General features: G+C 39.7%; 1 protein-coding gene across 2 annotated transcripts in view; it reads right to left on the bottom strand.

Moving 5' to 3' along the window:
* The window catches only part of CHD6 (chromodomain helicase DNA binding protein 6), a 208229-nt gene that overhangs the window by 74139 nt on the left and 116535 nt on the right, over positions 1–17555 (bottom strand). For both annotated transcript variants that reach the window (XM_068565429.1, XM_068565428.1), the window contains 6 exons: positions 14873–14994; positions 13050–13293; positions 11681–11857; positions 10874–11017; positions 7662–7917; positions 6666–6876 (listed from right to left, as the gene is read on the bottom strand). In XM_068565429.1, coding sequence (XP_068421530.1) covers positions 6666–6876; positions 7662–7917; positions 10874–11017; positions 11681–11857; positions 13050–13293; positions 14873–14994 — 1154 coding nt within the window. The remainder of the gene's footprint in view (positions 1–6665; positions 6877–7661; positions 7918–10873; positions 11018–11680; positions 11858–13049; positions 13294–14872; positions 14995–17555) is intronic.

Below are 17555 nucleotides of genomic sequence, written 5' to 3'. Positions count from 1 at the left end.
AAACAAACAATCAGAAATATTTGGAAATAAATTAAATTAGACCCCCATTTATATGCCCTCTACCAAAATTGTAGGAGGACTGAAGACTGAAATATAAAAAATAAAATAAAATAAATCGAAGAAGTCCAATTAAAGATTATGAGTTATCATGCACATTTAATTCTTTTATCTCCTCAAATGTCTAGAAAAATGATAGGTAAAGGGATTTTTAAAAAAATGCATAATAATGCCTTCCCCCCAATAAACCTACAAACAGAACAGGAGAAAATTGTGGGACTTGGAAAGTAAACCAAGTGATATTTGATTTGAAGAAAGCAGAATCCCAGGTGAGAAATAACCTAATTCAATATGGCAGAATATCCAAAGGGATCAGGCATTGGTGCCACCGGGTATCCCTGAAAGTGGAGATACAGAGAGTCTAAAAACAAGGGAACTAACTAGTTGAATATTTGTTGAAGTATCTGTTAGCCTATCCATCATCCACCCCAGTGCTGAGAGGATCAAAAAGATCTGTACCTCTCTCTACCTTAGGAGACACCACACAGTTAAAGGCAGAGGTACCATACTTAAAAAGGGAAGAGAAGCAGAGATATTGAGACCTCCCTACCTCTCTCCACCCCTTCCCCACAGTCAGCTCCCAGTCCAATCAAGTTCCCACCCTCTGGGAAGGAGAGAGGAAGAAAAACATCCCAAAGCACTGACACTGGAGGTTCTCTGATGAAATGGTCCAGCTAGACAGACAGTGTTCACAGACGGAGAATATGGTAGCCAACAAGCTGGCCCACATGCCCAGAGCTTCTAATCTCTGGAGAGTGCCTACCATCTGGCAGCCAAAACCAGACATCTGAGGAAAGCCTCTGACCTTTGAGGCTTTGCTTCTGGTGTGGAGGGGCAAAGTCTTAACACACCAATCCTCCAGTAAACAACAACCACAAAATCTGGGCAAAATACAAAAACAAAACAAATGAAGAGAAAAACCTATCTGAGGGCACCAGAGGGTTAAGGAAAGCATGCAGATTTTGGAGAGAAAGAGGAAATTGTGGTTTTGGCCAGACAGGAAGCCAGAGTTATGGCAAAGGTGCAGGGCAGCTATAAATCTTGATGAGAAGCCACTATCTTTCTGACCAGAGGCAGCAAGAGAAGGAGTCTGGGGCAACCACGACTGCCAGAGGGTGAGAGGGGACTGCCAGAAAGTAAAGAGACAGAGATGATGAACCCCATACACCGGGTATAAACTCTTTCTAAGTCTCTGGTTGACCTCTGACCCACACATGCTTGGGGCAGACTGAAAGTAGTCTGAGCTGAGATGGGAGCGGCTACCTACCAGAGACGCTGACAGCATTTGCATTTTGAGACTCACCTACTTAACTGCCTCCAAATAAAAACCATCAACATCGTCATAGCAATATAACAGAATCCTGAATCTCCACAACACAATATTCACAATGTCCAGGGGAAACGTGACCCATTCTTAAAGGAAAAGACAACAGATATCAAACCTAAGATGTTTTAATTAACAGACAAGAACTTTAAAAGCAGCTCTTATAATTATGTTCAGTGAAGTAAAGAAATGTACATAATGAATGAAAAGATAGGAAATCGCAGCAGAGAAACAAAACATCACACTAAGAAACAAACAGAAGTCTTAGAACTAAAATATAATCTGTAAAATAAAGAAAGCAATGGATGGGCTTAATAAGCATGATGTTTCGAAATGACAGACAAAAGAGTCAGTGAACTTGAAGACAGACAAAACAAGAGAGAGAAAAAGGATTGGAAAAAAAAAAAAGAACAGAGCCTATGGACCTGTGAGACAATATCTAAAGGTCAAACATACAGGTAATTGGAGTCACAGAGAAACAAGAAAATAGGGCAAAAGGAAAAAAGAGAAATCAAAGAAACATTGACCTAAAGCTTCCCAAACTTGATGAAAGATCTACATTATAAATTTAAGAAGGTCAGTGAACTCTGCACAGGATGAATTCCACACAGCAGTCAAACTGCTGCAAATCGAAAATTAAAAGAAAATCTTAGTAGTCAGAGTGAAACAATACATTATATACAGGGGAACAGCCACTTAAATGACTACAAAACTTCTCATCAGAAATCATGGGGGTGAGAACACAATAGAGTAACTTCAAAGTGCTGAAAGGAGGGGGAAAAAAAAGCCAACCCAGAATTCTACTATGGAAGACAGAGACATAAACAAAAAGAACAATTTGACTTGAGAAAACAGACACTGTAGGAAGATTGTAAAAAATCTATCATCATTAATCTCAGAATGACAAAACACTGCACCTGTGTGATAACCGGCTGAGTGCTATAAAGACTGAAAAATTACAGAAGAAAACTAGGAAATTAAAAATATAATTACACAGTGAAAATCTAGGGATTAAAGTTGGAAGACAGAATAAAGGTATTCTACCAGAGGTATAGCAAAATATAATGAGATGGAAAGTAGAGAAAAGAGAAAATTAGGTGATCAGACCAGAAGGTCTGACATGAATAATAGGAGTTTCACAAAGAGAAAACAAAACAGAAAGAAATAATGAAAGATAAAATACAAGAAAATCCCCCAGAACTGAAGGAACATAATTTCAAATGGGAAAGACCTACAAAGCATCCAGTTCAACAGACACCATACAAAACCCAGTTCATTGTCAGATTTCACGGGACCGGGACAAAGAGGGTATATCAAAGCTTCTAAACAGAAAAAACATGTCACATACACAGACCAGGAACTGGAAGGGCTGTGAACGTCTCAACAATCCTGGAAGCTAGAAAACAGTGAACTAACATCTTCAAAATTCTGTGGGAAAGTGATTTCTGACCTAGTACCTCAAACTCAACCAAACTACTGCTCAAGAATGAGAGTAAACTGAAAACATTCTGACAAAGTCTCAAATTCACTTATCATTCACCCTTTCTCAGAAGCTCCCAAAAGATGTCCATGGGATCCACCAACAAGATTTGATTCAAGAGGGAAGGAAAGAAACTTGTCAGCGTGATAAAGGAAGAGAGATCACAGATGGCAACTGTGCACTAGGCAGGAAGGGTAAACGCCCAGAGAGGAAAAGACAGAAGGTCCTGGGAGAGACGGCTCAGACATGAAACTGATGTGCTTGAACGTAACAAGAGGAGATTTAGACAACCAGAGTAAATTTTGGAGCTGAATTATAATAAGTATATTTAAAAATATGCACCAAATAAAAAATAATTTTTAGCTTCAGGAAAAAATTAAAATTGTGCAAGAAAGAAATAGTAAACAGCATACTACATGGCTGAGCTATAACTCAGCATTTCCATAAGTCATAATAAACACTGAATATTAATTTAACCCAAAGTATTGCATGGCAGGTTGGGAAGATGAGAGGACAGGAGTTGCACATGTGGTAATTACGAGGGGCAGTGAAAGAAGGGAAATATTCATCTTCCATAGTGAGAACAGATAATACTTAAAACTGAAAAAAAAAATTACAACTACTAACATTACTTAGAGATATAGCTATAAATACCAAAAGAAATAGCATAAGGAGTTTAAAGTAAATGCTTCAGGTGGGGAGAAACTGGGGGTATGTGGTGGTATCAGGAAATGCTATTTTTCATAGGTCTAATAGAATAATTTGGCTCTTTAAACTATGTGCATGTATAACTTTGAAGAAAATTTAAAAACTAAATCAAAAAGAGAAAAGTAATGATGATATTAAAGTCAGAAGACCCTGTTGGGTGCAGAGCTGGGGTAAAGAAACCATAAGAGAATGAAAAGAAAATACTTCAGAATACTGCATAATTGAGAGGTGGGGGAAGCCTTTTTAAACATATTAATTTAAGCATAAATAAGCACTTAAGTTTATTTAAAGCTGTTTTAAGACTGAGAGATTTGACTATTATAAAATTTAAAACTTCTAAGAATAAAATAAACAAACAAAAACCCATAGCCATAAAGAAAAAGTCAAGAACAACACTGGGGAAGTATTTGCACCATATTCTTAAGTAAACAAGCCATTCTTATAAATTAATAAACGAAAAGGCAAAGAGTAACAAAAAAATGGAGAAAGAACATGAATAAAGCAATGCACAAAACGAGAAATATAAACAGCTAATAAATATGAAACTGTCATTAAGAATCAGAAATACTCTTAGTAACTTCTTTTGAATCCATTTTTAATATCTAATATTATACAGGTTGGGGAGTTACATACTCTTCAGGCCAATACTATCCAGACTGTATAAATTTATAAAATAAATTGAAAAATTCATCATTCCCCTGTATTCAAGATCAAAGCACATAAATGCTAATGTAGGGCTCAGAGGGGACATAATATTGCTCCTGAATATTTGAGAAAATGTGAACTCCTTTCAAGCAAATCTAATAAACATAATAATCCTAGCCTGCTGACACTAAGGAAAAAGGACCTCATTCACTCTTTCTTTTATGCAGTGATTTACTGGTCCCTACTGATTCTCAAATTGAATCACCGTACTAAATTATCTGTGCTGGTACCTGTGAAAGTAAGCCCTGGGATCCACATTTGGTTTGTGTTCTGCTTAAATCAGCAAGAATGATAAATTTGATGGTGTGAAATTGGAAGTGTCAAGGGCTTTCTTTGGTGATTGAGCAAAATAATGTCTCCACTTGTAATTTATTGTGACCCTTTTTCACTGTATGTGCTTTGTATATCTAATATTTATTTCAATACAAATTAAATTGTTGTTCCCTCATCTGTATTGTTATACCTAAGATTTTATTGATGTAAAAATCAAATTGCATAATAAAAAAAAATTTTCTCTGGAAAAAAAAAAGAAAAAAAAAAAGAAAAAAAAAAGAATCAGAAATACAAATTAAAACAAGAGACCATAATTTTGGCTTACTGAATCAGCAAAGACTAAAACGCAAAAACAGTATTGATCAGAGTATGAAAAAAAAGTCATTCTCATACACCATTAAAAGACACAGTAAAAATGTCTTTCTAGAGGGTGTTTTGGAAATACGTATCAAATGCTTTTTAAAATATACATCATAATTTATCCTAAGGAAATAACTGGAAACGTTCACAATGAATGCAAAGCGATATTCACAGAGTTCCTTAAAATGCTGAAAAATTGGAAACAACCTATCAGACAGAGTATCATGCAGATCATCAAACCTATGTTGTAGAAGAATAATTAAAGAAAAAAGTTCATAATATATTAAATAAAAAGGTGAGTTACAAAGCAGAATGTAAAATATGATCCCAATTCAAACAAATCAACAACAAAACTAAATATACGTATGCACAAAGAAAAAAAGACTAAAAAGATAAATGCCCAAGTGTGAATGGAAACTTCGAGCAGGTGGTGGTATTATAACGTGTCCCTATTTTCAAGAAAAACTGTAATATTTAGACAATTTGAAAACAAAAATAAGCAATAAATGATAAGGAAAAATAGCATATAAGGGAGCTAAATAAAGACATCGGAACTTAGCAAAAGCCTGTTCATTACACTGTTACTCATTTTGGCGGATCTTTAATAAAAACTGAAAACTGGTAGTTGCATACATTTTGAAGAGTGAGATAATATATTTACATAAGAAGCAAGTGTTCTGGTAATTCATCTATAGTGAATTTATAAAATACGAAACTGCTTTCTAGTTTCAATATATTCTTCAAAGAAAAAAACAATGTAAGTCTCAAGAATTCCTAACCTAAAGATCTCCACTACAGGGCTCTGAGAAACTCTTTTATTGCCTAATCCGATTTTGGAGAATTATTTATGTAATGTTAAATGTCAGCATAACCCATAGTTAAATTGGTCGTTTCCTTTAATACTTTTTCTATAAATTACATGTTACAAGGACAAACAGAATCTTTAAGGATCAGAACATTTAACACAACAGAGATTTGCTATGATGACTATATAAAAATAAGGATGTCCTTTAAACCTAGCAATGCCTTGGCTAATAGTTTCTAAGATCTGGAGACGTCTTTATAATTAAGAGTAAATTTTAAAAATCCATTTGCCATTCGGATGATTGATGTATCCCAATGACTGGAAATGGAAGGTACAGTGTATAATGTAACAAATGTAGTACCCACATAGACTCCAAACAACCCACATAACACCCCAGGCTTTTCACCTGCATGAGTAATGGAACTTAGGTTCAAGGAATTACAGGAGTATGAACAAAAAAATAAGTTGGGATGCCATAGTTAGTGTATCATAAAACTTTAGAGGGTTTGCTAAGACATAAAACATCCCCAAGTTCTTTTTCTGGCAGTTGTCAGCTTGTGCTCTTTCAGCAACTTGATACAGTGATGCTTTCCAGGGTGTATTTTTCTCATCATTATTAAGGGAAAAAAAAGCAACGACATTATTTTCTTAACCTTCTGTAATGCTATCTGAATTGTTTCTTCCAACTAAAGAGAATATAAATAAACATGTAAAATTTATTTTTTAAGCAAAGCAAGGGCTCCACATCATAGGCTAGGAAATTCACTCTGGACAGGTAAAACTGGTCATAAGATTCAACTCTGAATTTTAGTCAATCTTTATGAGAAGATTTCTTATCTCTACTTTTTAATGCTTTTTTCTTGTTAAAACATAATTTTTGAATGAATCAAAAAGGCATCAAAGAAAAGGAACTGCTTGCAGTGCTTGATGCACAGCTTTGACACAAGGCTCACCTTCTCTGGATGAGATAATCTTCCAGGATGTCGAGACAGCGCACCATCTGGGAGAAGATGAGTACTTTGTGGCCGCCAGCAATCAGCTTAGGGAGCAGTTTATCAATCAGCACCAGCTTCCCTGCTGCTTGAATCATGGCCTGCAGCTGAAAGTCGGGGGCATCAGGGCTGTGGGTTTTCCGGAAGTCCTCCAGAATTTTCTCCTCTGCCCCTGAAAAAGAATGGAACAAAACTATTCTTTGAACAAACTATAAGAGTAATAGCTACTCTCTGCTGGACAGAGCCTAGAAAAAAATGAAATGAATTCTTAGGTCCCAAACCAACAGTCCAGTGAGGGAATGCTGTGTGTCCGTCCCATGCCCTCAGCAGAGGGCTCTACAAGCGGCAGGGCTGTCCTGCAGAGAACATAGGTGCTCTGCTTTCCTGGGAAGTCTGACCAAGGAGAGGAAGGATCTGAAATACCAAGCTGACTTAGGCAAGTGAAGAAACCTTCAGAGAAAGCTGACAAAAAGACATACCTCTCGACATAAAAGCTTGGGATCAGTAAATCCAAGCCATATTTTGATTTAAAATTTTATAAAAAGTTTTATTGTAAAATTAAAAAAAAAAGTTTCCAACACGTTCTCTACTCAGTACGTTAACTGTTAACTTATCTGCAGAGGGTTTTAATCTCATTGCACCATGATCATTTTTTCAATGAAGTAACACATCTCCCTGCACCAAAGTGGAAAGTGTGGACTAGACTGCAGGTACACAAAGCACAGCAGGCTGACAACTGATATCCATCTTCTGATGGGCAGAGAATTGGTAGAGGTAGGTTCAAAACAGGGCTCTGTATACTCACTGGCCAGACTGCTTAGGCAGATCCATCAACCTCTTTGAACCTCAGTTTAATACTCTGTAAAAAGGTCAGAATACACACCCTGGCATTTCATGGGAACTTGATAACGTAAGACTGTTGGCTATCAAGATGCCTGCCCCATGTCCCCCACTCACCGTTGATCAGGTAGGGGTGGTTACAGCACTTCCTCAGCTCCATCATGGTGTTGATGAGATTGGGCATGTTGTGCTGATTGGCCCCCTTGGTCAGGAAGGAAAAGTTCTTCTCCAGGATGGCACGGTAGTACTTTTTCTGGATATTGGTCAGCTCTACTTCGATGATCGTCTCTTGTTTGGGAGCAAGGTTCTTTTCCACGTCATCTTTCAGCCGCCGAAGCATCATTGGTTTGAGGATAGACTGCAGTTTCTTCACCTGTCCAGGAAAATGAGACCTGCTCACCTGTCCCAATCCCGATTCAATAACCGTTACTGGGGTATTCCAACATTCACTACCATCTCTTGAGCATCTAATCATAGTACTGTGGCAGCAGATTAAATGAAAGATCATGCCTGATCCCTGAACATGACGAGCTTATAATAGGACTGAAAGGAAAAAAGGGATCTGGTTTTAATTCGCAAGTAATTACTGAGAACCTATGTGGCAACCTTACAAGATACAAAGGGAGAAAGATACAAAGACAGGACCTCTTCTGGATGGAGAAAACAAACCTCTCTCTCTCACACGCACACCTGTGCAGCAATTACCTGAGGAACATTTTAAGCCACGTTAGAAGGTACAAGTGATACCTTACAAAGGGAAGATGCTGAAAGAACAAAGTAAGAGGCAGAGGAAATCTAGGGGTGGGCAACATGGATGAAGGTGGTCAAAAGGTACAAAGTTCCAGTTATAAAATAAATAAGCCCTGGGGATGTAACGTACAGCAAGGTGACTCTAGTTAGTAATACTATATTGTATATTTGAAAGTTGCTAAGAGAGTAGATCTTAAGACCTCTCATCACCAGAAAAAAAAAATTTACGTATGTATGGTGATGGATGTTAACTAGATTTACTGCGGTGATCACTTTATAATATATACTACATATACTGAATCATCATGCCATACATCCGAAACTAATATAATGTTATTGTCATTTACATCAAATTAAAAAAAGAAAAAGCAGCAGAGGCAATCTGGAAATGGATTCCTCCTACATCTAAATAACGATAGCAGCAAACAAGTTTGGGGGTAGCAATATGTAGAGCAGTAATGTGGTAAGGTGACACCTCCCACTCCATCATGCAAGCTGTCATCTCAGGGGCACTCTGAGCCTGATCACATGCTTTGCTATGATTTGTCTGTTCTTCTCCTAACAGTCCAAGCCTGGAGAGCAGATCTCAATGCACTTGACCGCAATGGCACGGGGACTTGCTCACTCTCCCAAGAGGAGGGCAGAGAAAGGATTCAAAGTCAAGGCACCTGAGTTCATCCTGAGCTAAAACATGATACCAATAAGATTAATCCTGGTGGGAAAATAAGAGAAAAGGCAAGTGCAAAAGATCAAGTTTCAAGTCATAAAGAGCTGTTCAAAAATTTCAGAAGGGGTAGATTCTGCAGAAATAAATTGTGGGCTGTACCAATGCTTCCTGATGAAATATAAAGTGATTTACAGAGAGTGATTTAGAAGAGTTACTTCCTGGAGCAGGTTTTAAACAATGATGAATATGCTTTACTTTATAACCAGATATATAGATAGTTGGTGCCGTTTTTGTGGTTTGCTCCTAACTAACCCCAATCTTAAATCTAATCCATTTAATGAATGCTTTGTTTTAGCAATCATGGTACTTAGGAATGTAATCCCCCAAATGGATAAGGAATTACTATGTAAGAACCCAAAGAGGAGAGACACAGCTAGGTAATCGTTAAAGACAGGGACAAATGCCAATCTGCCACATGCTGGATTCAGCTTTTGCCCTTCACTTGGTTCATACCTTTAATCATTTAGAGTATACTACATGCCAGACACTGTGCTGGTCAATACAACAAACACAACTTTGCAGAAGATGTGGGCCTTGTCCTCAAGGAGGTCATTGTCTAGGAAGAAGAAAAAATGCATACCACAAAATAAGTGTAATGGGAGAAGAGGATGCATTTCTAATGGTCCAAAAATGGAGAGAGGGTTGGAGCTGGCTTTTGAAAGATGAATAGATACTGCAAATGTCGAGAAGTGGAATTAAGTTTGATTATTCACTGCTCTCAAAGTCTGACTCACCCCAGAAGTAGAAACAAACAGACTGGGACCACAGAGTGTACTCTTGATTTCTCTGTTAGTGAAATTCCCAAACCTTCTCAGTTCCCAAATTCTCGGCCCCAACCCACTCTCACACCATTGCTAGATTAATTTAGCAGAACTAATTATGTCATTCCTGCAATCAAAGGCCTGCACTGCTTCTCTAATGCTTACCAAACCCTTCAACCTGTCTTTCAAGATCTTCCCACAATGTATCGCTAAACTCCTCCGGCTTCATACTCCTCAATTCATCCATCCTGTTTCCAGCTCAACCAGATGATTCCCAACTACTGAATAAATTCCATGGCTGATTATGATTATTTTTTTCCTATGCAAAGCAGTCATCATCTCTCTCTCTCTGCCTACTGAAAACTTACCCACCCTTAAAAGTCTATTCTCAAATTATACTTTCTCCATGAAGTCGTTCCTAATTTCCAAACAGATGTGACCTTTCTCGCCTTTAAAGTCCTCAGCACTATTAACTGTTCCTCTTAGGGCATTTAAACTTGTCTGCCTTACTTCTGCAATGTCCAGTTGAGATTTCTACCCATAGTAGATAGACTGGTTTGTTTTGAAACAGCTTTGAGTCTAAAAAGCTAGACTCAGGACCAGATCTTTGAAAACAGGACATTTAGTTGATTTGGACAAAACTGGACTTGACCACTACTCTAGTATACACACCTGCCTTCTTTTCCTCACTACCTGTGTATTTTGTTGCACTCAAGAAAATGAGCCTGGAAACATGTTGCAGGTGATGAAGGAGGAGGGATGAAGGATGAAGAAGGCAGAGGAGGAGGGAAGCAAGCCCCTGAGGCCAGAGCTATGAACAAAATCACTGAACTTACACATGAGATCAGTGAAGGCAAGAGGCCGGATATAAGGCATTTTGGATGTTGATGCATTTATCCTTTGGAGTAATAAGAACTGCTAAGAATCAGTTTATCCCCTTCAACATAAACAAATTAAATAAAGGAGGCAATGCTCATTTTATGAGGGATGTGAGAACTTGCTAACTCCTGTCCCCATGGTGACTTGTTTTTCCCTTGATGGTGAAGGTCATTACCACATTGTCTCCTCAAATCCTTCAGGCTCCTATTTACCTGCTCCTCTGTTTTCAGATCTCCAAACTCCTCCAAGAAAGCAGTCTCTGAAGGAAACTGTGACGGCTCCAGGAAGTTGAGCAGACTGAAGAGCTCCTCCACCGAGTTCTGCAAGGGTGTCCCTGTGAGCAGCACCTTGTGCTCCTGCATGGATTCACAGCAGGGGATGAACAGGGTCTGAGCCACCAAAACAGCAGGTTTTGGTGGGAAAATGATGTTAGGGCATTCTGGGCTTTATTGGTGGCAATTCTGTTTTGCCAGATGATGATACTTCATCATCAATATAGGAAAGAGGCAGAGGTTGGTTATAAAACATGTGACTCTACAGAATAATTGTGACAACGTCAATAAACAGATCAAACTTCCTTTCACATCCCTGAGCCCGGAGCAATTCCACATTAGTTAAAGCACCCCTTCATTCATCCATTCATTCATTCGATATTATGGAGTGCCTGCCTGCCACAGCCTGGGCACTGTGCCAAGGCAGTAATGTTGAAGGCCATCACCTTTGGTACCAGATCATTCAGGGACCTGGAAACAAGCTTACATTCCAGGTCACAAATTTCATGGTATTTAAGATTTCCCTGGGTCCCTCTGGGAATCAGTCTGTGGCAAAGGCCAAACTGTTGACCCAGTTCATAACAAAAAAAATTTGCTTCCTGCACCATCAGAGCTATAGTGGGCAAAAAGAAAATCTAGGGTGAGCAGACTGTGCACAAGTAAGCTGCATGCAGATGGCTAAAGAATGCTTCCGCTACTGTGAACAGAAGGGGCCTGTGTTTATGCAAAGAGCTTGCTAACTCTCACCAGGGCCATGAGCTTCAGGCCCTCCAGAAGTTTGCAGTTCCTATTCTTCAATCTGTGGGCTTCATCAATGATCACACAGCTCCAGTGAATCTTCTTCAGCTCTGGGCAGTCTGCCAGGATCATCTCAAACGTTGTAATGACGACATGGAACTTGAAGACTCCTGACAGCGGGTTTCCCTGAGGATGACACAACCAAAGACAAAGCTTTACGCAGGGCCAGAGAATCCAGCTACTGGGTTACCGGCTGGGTTAGAGGAGGCAACGCTATAAATGCTAGGACCTAGGTGAGAGCCAATAAGCACTTCTTCCTCAGTTGAGAGACTTCGAGAATGAACCAGCTATTTAGACAAGAGAGAGATCCCATTACATCAATGAAACAAAAGCAAGAGAGCATGTACCCTCACAAAAGTGAGACAGAGGAGCAACATGGAAGGCCGAGAAAGGAAGCTTTTTATTTATTTACTTGTCATGATAAGGAAAGCGGATGGGTGCTGATTCACACATTCCCAGCCAGAAGCTGGTCTAAGCCATGCATAGCTTGAATGCCCAAGGAAACTCTCATTGCTACTTCTCAGGTAAAAGTAATTTCACCTTGTAACTTGGGTTCTAGAACAGATTCGACATCATGATCCTGATTCACCCAGGACGAGTGCTACCAGGCAGGACACACCTTTGTCTTTCAGCCTGTCTTAGTGCTGCCATCGCTTTAAAAAGCAGAGCTTCATCACGTTAGAGCACGTCTTAAATTTCTTCTAAGTGTCTCCTCCTGCTGTCTGTGAAATCTCTGGGGTGAGCACTGCCTTTCCTCTGAGTTCATTTAATTTTCACCTTATTTATAAAAACCAGTGCTCCGGACAAACATACAAGGATACTCAGCAAAGTGATTATACTTAACAAAAATGTCTCAAAAAATTCTGTTGTGCTTTTAACCATTTGTTTTCTCTTCATCCTTCCATGTCAAATCTGTTAACCTTCTCTCTCTCTCCAAACTCCCTGGCTGAGAATCCTTCCTTTGTACACGAATTCCTCCGCTCACTTTCTTCACTGAGCACGGAACAACTCAGATAAAACCTTCTGCATGTAAAAGCAACTTCGTAAGCCAACCAAGAAGCCAAGCTTTCCGTGTCCTAAAGAGCCTCTGGTATATGTCAGAGTGGAAAGCATGCCCTCCAATTTTGTGTTTTATCACAAATTGAATTACCAGGAAGGAGTAAGAAGTCTGCCTCAATAAACATGTGACTCTGCAGAGTAAGCCAACAGTAACCCAAGGCAGGGCATTAAACTCTGGAAGACAAGGGACAGAAAGGCTGTTTTGAACCAGGACGTCAGAAAGCTGTCCCCAGGTCTTTGTGACTGGTGGAGGGCTCACCTGTGCATCTCGGTACACCATCTCATACTGCTGGATCATCTGCCTGCTGATCTGGCTGCCGTGGTACACGATGGCGTTCATCTCTGTCCACGTCCGGAACTCCCGCTCCCAGTTGGTGATGGTGGAGAGCGGGGCAATGATGAGGAAAGGGCCGTGGATTCCCCTGAGGAATATTTCTGAAAGGAATGTGATGGACTGGATCGTTTTCCCTAGGCCCATCTCATCAGCCAAAATGCAGTTTTTTCTGCAGAGTAAGAAACACAGATACTTCATCATCAATATAGGAAAGAGGCAGAGGTTGGTTATAAATAAGAAGATACTTCAGAAGCACACCTTGACCTGCAAGGTCATCAGTGAAGGTTTTATCAGCATTTTCCAGAGATGCAACGGAAGCAAGTTTCTATTATCATTGTTCACACCCTGCCTACATCCAAAAAGGAACTATTGCAACTTGTGAGAAAATACATGAAATAGGTCCATTTAAATATAAACTAAGGGCTTCCCTGGTGGCGCAGTGGTTGAGAATCTGCCTGCTAATGCAGGGGACGCGGGTTCGAGCCCTGGTCTGGGAAGATCCCACATACCGCGGAGCAACTGGGCCCGTGAGCCACAACTACTGAGCCTGCGCGTCTGGAGCCTGTGCTCCGCAACAAGAGAGGCCGCGATAGTGAGAGGCCCGCGCACCATGATGAAGAGGGGCCCCCACTCGCCGCAACTAGAGAAAGCCCTCGCACAGAAACGAAGACCCAACACAGCCAAAAATAAATAAATAAATTTTAAAAATAAATAAATAAATAAATAAACTAAAAATACCAAAAATTAAAATAATACTGAAACAAGGAGAGAAAAAAAAAATGCCTCAAATCTAAGCCAGTTTCTCTACCTGACAAACTTCATGGAAGCCAAGGCAAAAACAGAAACATAAGTTGCATGATTCTCATTGTCTATTACTTGCGTTATCAAAGGACAAACTTTTAACCCACATACTAAGTTCCGTATCAAAAGTAAAAACGCTGGTCTCTTGTGGTGACCCAGAATCACGGACTGCACACAGCTGTGACCCCGGAAGAGTGCGACCCCTGAAGAGTGTGGCCCCAGTCCGGTCTCGCTCCTGACTGTACAGGTGGGCAACCCCAGACCTGGAGTGTCTGAGTGAGCTGTGCCCTGACTCACACTGTGAACAGGTGGCAGAGACAAGGCTAGAACACAGGTCTCCAGAGTCCCAGCTTGGTGTGTGCTCCACTACATACTGTCTTTAAAAATCAACACCGGGGGTACACTCTAGAATGTTAAGAAAATCTCAACCCATCTTTCTCAAATTTCATCTGTTTCATTTAGATTCTGATGGGAACTAAAGCACAGAGTTGAAAATTGAGTATTACAAGTCTAGGCCACCCATGGCTCACAAACAAGTAGCAGAGTCGGGGCTAGAATCCAGATCCATTCTCCTTTAGAGCCAACTTTGGCTAAAGACTGGGAGATAAAAAACAGTTTTAAAGGATCTTTTGGGTTTTGTTTCATCTAGGTTGAGCCCAACCTTTTGGTTAGACTGGCAAAGATAAAAAAGCACAAAGTCAGTGATGTCTAAAGATCATTCCTCTTGGTTGGAGACACCAAACCAAACCAGACCAAACTGACATAAAAAATAAAGTCCTGGTATGCCTGATGTGCAAAGATCACCACACGAAACCAGTGGCTCCGATGCACGCCCTTGCCACTCTGCTATTGCTACTCCACGCGGGCTAAGCCCACAATCTCCTTCCAGGCACAAACATCCGGTAGAAACATCATCCCTGAAGACAGGACCGGCTCTGGTTCCGCACCTGTTGTACCAGTTAAAAAGAAGCCAGTTCATCCCCTCCAGCTGGTACTCCCGGAGCTGGTTGCTGTTCTTGTACTCCCGAGACTTCTCAAGTTTCTGCCAGGCGTCGGAGGCAGGTCGCTCCTAGGGAAGGAGAGCAGAGAGCACAAGACACAGAGAATGACGCTTCAGGGGCAAAATGTGCAGAGGGACACAGGGCAAGGATGGGGCAGGTGGTAAATCTCAAACGCTGTCTGTCCTACAGCTGGCTGCAAACTGCAGCTACTAGCTTCTGACTAATGAGCCAGCCCTGTATTTTCTAGATTTCAGCAGATTAAACTAAGAACACCTCTATAAAATTTGCAAGCAATTAATGAAGAAGAGAAACAGACCCACCTAAAATCTTGATAAGTATTATATTGCTTCACTGAGACTCTTAGAAATCACTCCCACTTACATTTTAATTTCCCTACAAGCCAGTATTAGTCAGGTTTTTTAGTCTTCTATAGACAGAATTTTTTTTTTTTTTGTTATTTGTCCTTGTGGAATCAGCTCAGGAAAGTACAGTGGGTCAAATATTTTGTTGATTAGTTTCTAGAGTAAAGCCAAAAGCCTATATAATCAAAATTGTAAATTCCTTAAATTCACCATGAACATAATAGCAATCTTATTACTTTATTTTCCCATATGAAACACCAATTTCTAAATGTAGTTGATCTTTATTGATATGAAATGCCATTTTTATCATATAAGTTCTAATATATCCAGGGAGCTTTATCTAGAGCTTTCATTCTGTCCTACTGCACTGTCTCTTATTGCAATAAAACCACACTTTTGAATTACTACAGCTTTATATCTGATGGGGAATTATTTTTCAAAAATGTCTTGGCTATTCTGTCTTATTTAGTATTCTGTATAACTGTAGAATCAATTTCAAGTTCCCTTAAAATTCTATTGGAATTTTGATTAATCTGGGGGAAATTTTAATTTCAATTTTTAGGTATTAAGTCTTCCCATCTAAAAATTTTGTTTATTTATATTATTTAGACATAGACTTGATTATTTTGCTTCTAGACAAATTGAGCCCCTAGGTTGACACTTCAAGGTCTTAAAAATAAAAATTTTGGGCTTCCCTGGTGGCGCAGTGGTTAAGAATCTGCCTGCCAATGCAGAGGACACGGGTTCGAGCCCTGGTCTGGGAAGATCCCACATGCCGCGGAGCAGCTAAGCCTGTGAGCCACAACTACTGAGCCTGAGCCTGCGCGTCTGGAGCCTGTGCTCCGCAACGGGAGAGGCCGCGACAGCGAGAGGCCCGCGCACCGCGATGAAGAGTGGTCCCCGCTCACCGCAACTGGAGAAAGCCCTCGCGCAGAAACGAAGACCCAACACAGCCAAAAATTAAAATAAATAAATAAATACATAAATAAATAAATAAATAAATAAATAAATAAATAAAATAAAAATTTTTAGCTATGCCTATAGCTATATAAATGAGAATTTTGAGATTGTAGCTTTTCTAACAGCAATTGTAGTCTTTGGTAGTTCTACTTTGGAGTATTACAGTAAAGTTTACTCCTGAAATATGCTATTAACTAAAACGAAGCCTTTCACAGGTGAAATTTAATAAAATATCCTCGACCATTTCATATCACTGATATTTGGAGATAAGTGTAATCTGTCCAATCTGTTCAGACCACTGAAAGTGTGGTCTTCCAGAAACTTACATACCACAACTTACCTACAAAATTCCTATAGCTGTAGTTAGGCTAAGCCCCTTGAAATAGAACTCTGTTGAATATTACTATCAGCACAGAGGCACAGGTGTTTTTAGAAATAAAGGGGAAAATAATTTATTATGTCAAAAAATTAACTTTAAAGAGAAAGCTCTTAAGCGAAGATATTCCTATAGAAACTCTCTTGCTCTGTTCCCTTAAAGAAATTACATTCTTCTCAACCTATAGGAATCATTCAGCCTGGATCCCCGAAGTCCATGTAACTCATTTTAATGGCACTCTACTCTACTAGATACTATGGGGAGACTTCCTGGAATGCTCCTCATGTCTAGCGACTGAAGCGGCTCACTCCTAGCGCTGCAGATTTCCACTTTGCTGCCTTGGTAGCGCTCCTGATGTAGCGGCATCACGCTCTAACCCAGTCACTCCTCTGGGTTTTCCCGCTTCCTCCAGTGCTAAAGGTTTTACTTTTACATCACCGTTAACATGACCAGAAATTTCAGCCATCTAAGGATAAGGCTTGAAATCAGCTAGAAATTCCCGATGCCTAGTCTGGTTGGCTCCTAAGTGGTACAGACTACAGCAAGGAACTTACCCCAAGGCTACACAACCTTTAGTGGCTACTGTTACTAAATTCAAAAGAGAACTGATTCTTGGGAGTCTCCAAGGTGGGTCTTGACTATTAAATGACTGCTACCCTCTTTGCACAATCGTTACTGACACTCATTTCTTGGCTCTCCCAAAATTCCATATCTGACCTACATGTGACCAATTTTTTACCAAAAAGCTTTTAGTGATGGAATGTCCTATTCATCAAGACTGGTAGGGCTATCTCTAAACTTCAAAGCCCAGGATAAGAGCCCTTTAAAAAAAAAATTATTCAGTTAAAGTATCATTTGGAGCCAGCCCTTCTCTTAAAACATAAAAAGACAACTTTCATTATATTTTGAGCTATCATTCCAATTTAGGGTG

Source organism: Eschrichtius robustus, chromosome 16, assembly GCF_028021215.1.
Source record: "Eschrichtius robustus isolate mEscRob2 chromosome 16, mEscRob2.pri, whole genome shotgun sequence".
NCBI lineage: Eukaryota > Metazoa > Chordata > Mammalia > Artiodactyla > Eschrichtiidae > Eschrichtius > Eschrichtius robustus.
Note: the sequence above shows the minus strand (reverse complement) of the source record. Positions and strands in the feature narration are given on the sequence as shown.